The 4,099-nt window shown below is 51.4% G+C and overlaps 1 protein-coding gene across 1 annotated transcript in view; it reads right to left on the reverse strand.

Annotated features, from left to right (window-relative positions):
• Nucleotides 1–2,209: 2,209 nt before the first annotated feature.
• Nucleotides 2,210–4,099, reverse strand: part of LOC122548533 (sarcosine dehydrogenase, mitochondrial-like) — a 14,528-nt gene continuing 12,638 nt past the window's right edge. Inside the window, exon 4 of the mRNA XM_043687305.1 lies at nucleotides 2,210–2,299. Within this exon, the coding sequence (XP_043543240.1) occupies nucleotides 2,225–2,299 (75 nt within the window). The 3' untranslated portion in view covers nucleotides 2,210–2,224. The remainder of the gene's footprint in view (nucleotides 2,300–4,099) is intronic.

Raw genomic sequence — 4,099 nt, forward strand, 5'->3', positions numbered from 1 at the left:
CTCAGCACTGACCCTCCCACAGTGCGGCACTTCCTCAGCACTGACCCTCCCACAGTGCGGCACTTCCTCAGCACTGACCCTCCCACAGTGCGGCACTTCCTCAGCACTGACCCTCCCACAGTGCGGCACTTCCTCAGCACTGACCCTCCCACAGTGCGGCACTTCCTCAGCACTGACCCTCCCACAGTGCGGCACTTCCTCAGCACTGACCCTCCCACAGTGCGGCACTCCCTCAGCACTGACCCTCCGACAGTGCCCATTCCCTCAGCACTGACCCTCCCACAGTACAGTACTCCCTCCGCACTGACCCTCTGACAGTGCGGCACTCTCTCAGCACTGACCCTCCCACAGTGCGGCACTTCCTCAGCACTGACCCTCCCACAGTGCGGCACTCCCTCAGCACTGACCCCCCCACAGTACAGTACTCCCTCCGCACTGACCCTCTGACAGTGCAGCACTCCCTCAGCGCGGCACTCCCTCAGCACTGACCCTCCCACAGTACAGTACTCCCTCCGCACTGACCCTCTGACAGTGCAGCACTCTCTCAGCACTGACCCTCCGATAGTGCGGCGCTCCCTCAGCACTGACCGTCCCACAGTACGGCGCTCCCTCAGCGCTGACCCTCCAACAGGGCGGCACTCCCTCAGTGCTGACCCTCCGACAGTGCGGCACTCCCTTAGCGCTGACCATCCGACAGTGCGGCACTCCGTCAGCACTGACCCTCCGACAGTGTGGCGCTCCCTCAGCACTGACCTTCCCACAGTGCGGCGCTCCCTCAGCACTGACCCTCCCACAGTACAGCACTCCCTAAGTGCTTACCCTCTGACAGTGTGGCACTCCCTCAGTGCTGTCCCTCCGACAATGCAGCACTCCCTCAGCACTGACCCTCCGACAGTGCGGCACTCCCTCAGCACTGAACCTCCGACAGTGTGGCACTCCCTCAGTGCTGTCCCTCCGACAATGCAGCACTCCCTCAGTGCTGACCCTCTGGCAGTGAGGCATTCCCTCAGCACTGAACCTCCGACAGTGCGGCACTCCCTCAGCACTGACCCTCCAACCGTGCGGCACTCCCTCGCACTGACCCTCCAACAATGTGGTGCTCCCTCGGCACTGACCCTCCAACAGTGCCCACTCCTTCAGCACTGACCCTCCGACAGTGCGGCACTCCCTCAGCACTGACCCTCCGACAGTGCCCACTCCCTCAGTGCTGACCCTCTGACAGTGTGGCACTCCCTCAGCACTAATACTGGATTATGTCAATGTCTGGGGAAATTGCTGCGGAATTCACAAGATCCATCTTGATCACATTTGTTACACTGACCTGCACTGTGGCATTTCTGTGCAATATAGATTGTAACTGTATTTACACCATGTTAATTCTGAGTGTTAGAAATCTAGTCTGGTTGTGTTGTGGATTGTATTGCGTATCAGGTGTCACATTGTAATTCAATCTTGACTGTTTGCTCTGCAATTGTAACAACCCTGAATTCTTACACTGTCCTCACACAAGTTCTTTGAGCTGACATCATTGGTGACATCAGCCTGGGGTGGTGGATTTGTTTTTCTCTGAGTTGTTCTGACCTTGTTACTTGGGTAAGAGTTTATTTAGGAATCAATTTAAACACTGCATGATACCCGTGCTCCTGCAAATATTGAGAGTGATTAATCATTACATTCCTGTTTTGGCTCCAATATTTAGTTGTGTTTAATTTAGAATGACTGAGTTTTCTGCTGCAATTAACAGCTCAAATATTTGAAAGATAAGCTGCAAATGGTCAGTCAGAGAGCAGTGAGTGAAGACCTACACTCTCGACAGAGTTAGGCTTTGGAAACCTTGCCACATCCCCTCCAGAAACACACCACTGGGAACTGGTGGGACACTAAGTTGTCAAGAAGACATAAGTCAGTTACAAAGGGATACAGGTAGATGTGGTTAGTCAGCAAACATTTGGCAAAAGGAACATATTGTGGGAAGATGTGAAGTCCATTTCAGCTGGACAAGTAAAACCAAAAAGCCAACTATCTAAACGCTGCCGGATTGCAGAGCTCTGAGATGCAGGGGGATCAGGCTGTCTGACAGCTTAAATCATAAATGTTTAGTTTACAGGTGCTACTTAGGAAAGCTACTAGAATATTCTCACCCATGGCCATACCAGTCTGAAAATGTCTGATCTCAGGCCTGCTTAGTGTGAGGATGGGAGGCTGCCTGGGAATACAGGTCCAGTCATGGTAGTGTCCTTACCTCTGGAGCAGACTTGGCTTCAAGTTCCACTTGACCCAGATGTTTGTGATAGAAACTCTGAACAAGTTGATTAGAGAAAAAAAAAGGTTCTGATGTATTATGAGTGGAACTGAGTACAGAGTTAGAGAGGACATGGCAAGACCCCCATATCTGGAATACTGTGCACAATATTGGTCTCCTTATTAAAGGATGTGTTGGGACCAGTTCAGAGGAAGTTTACTGGATGAATACCTGGATTTAGGGAGAGGAGGGAGTGTTGTGGATTTTTTGGGAGTGAAGGTTGGATAGACTGGGCTTGTAACCACTGGATTTCAGAAGTGTAAGAGGCAACATGATTGAATCATAAGACACCCAGGGGTCATGACAAGGTCAAGGTAGACAGCATGTTTCCTGTTGAGTTCAGGGTTACTGTTTAAAAAGACCCACAACAATGTGATTCAAACTTAACCACCCTTTGGGCAATTAGAACTGGGTAATAAATGTTGGCTAGTCAATGACACCCACATCTCATAAATGGATTTAAAAAAAAGGATCTTGGGGTATTTATTCACAAATCCCTGATTACTAGAATAATTAAGAAAGCATACGGGTCACACCTTTATCAATCATGGCGTAGATTATAAGAGCAGGAAGGTTATGCTGAAGCTGTACAGGACATTAGTTAGGCCCCAGCTGGAACACTGTGTGCAGGTCTGGTCACCACACGACAGGAAGGATGAGACTGCAACAGGAGTCGGTGCAAAGGGGATTCACCAGGATGTTCCCTGGGATGGAGCTGTCTAACTATGCAGAGAGGCTGGATAGGCTCAGCTTGCTTTCTTTGGAGCTGAGAAGGTTGAGGGGGGGGGGGTGACCTAGCAGAGGTATGTAAAGTTATGAGGGGCATGGACAGGTTAGATCGAAAACAGCAGTTCCCCTTAGTTGAAGCATTAATTAGGGGGAGGGGGGGTAAACTTCAGGTGAAAGGCAAGAAGTTTAGAGGGGATTTTGAGAATAAAAAGAGGGTGCTGGGAATCTGGAATGCACTACCGAGGAGGCTAATTAGTGTAAGAAACCACAAAACTCTTAACAAGTACTTGGATGAGCACTGGAAATGACATAATAGGCCTAGTGCGGGAAAGTGGGACTCATGTGGAATTAGGATAGTTTTTGGCAGTGCGTATCTGATGGGCTGAAGGGCCTCTTCTGTACTGTATAATTCTAAAAGGGATAGCCCATTTAAAACAGATCAGGTGAAATTTTACCCGAGAGGGTCACGAGTCTTTTTCCACCAAGAACTCTCTTGGGCTGTCACAGGGTCAGTGCTGAGGGAGTGAGTCACTGTCAGAGGGTCAGTGCTGAGGGAGTGCCACACTGTCACAGGGTCGGGAAATTTTACCCGAGAGGGTCACGAGTCTTTTTCCACCAAGAACTCTCTTGGGCTGTCACAGGGTCAGTGCTGAGGGAGTGGGCACTGTAACAGGGTCAGTGCTGAGGGAGTGGGCACTGTCGGAGAGTCAGTGCTGAGGGAGTGGCCACTGTAACAGGGTCAGTGCTGAGGGAGTGGGCACTGTCACAGGGTCAGTGCTGAGGGAATGGGCACTGTAACAGGGTCAGTGCTGAGGGAATGCCACACTGTCACAGGGTCAGTGCTGAGGGAGTGGGCACTGTAACAGGGTCAGTGCTGAGGGAGTGCCGCACTGTCACAGGGTCAGCTCTGAGGGAGTTTCACACTGTCAGAGGGTCAGTGATGAGGGAGTGCCGCACTGTCAGAGGGTCAGTGCTGAGGGAGTGCCGCACTGTCAGAGGGTCAGTGCTGAGGGAGTGGGCACTGTTGGAAGGTCAGTGCTGAGGGAGTGCCGCACTGTCGGAGGGTCA

The sequence above is a fragment of the Chiloscyllium plagiosum genome, chromosome 3 (assembly GCF_004010195.1).
Source record: "Chiloscyllium plagiosum isolate BGI_BamShark_2017 chromosome 3, ASM401019v2, whole genome shotgun sequence".
Taxonomy (NCBI): domain Eukaryota; kingdom Metazoa; phylum Chordata; class Chondrichthyes; order Orectolobiformes; family Hemiscylliidae; genus Chiloscyllium; species Chiloscyllium plagiosum.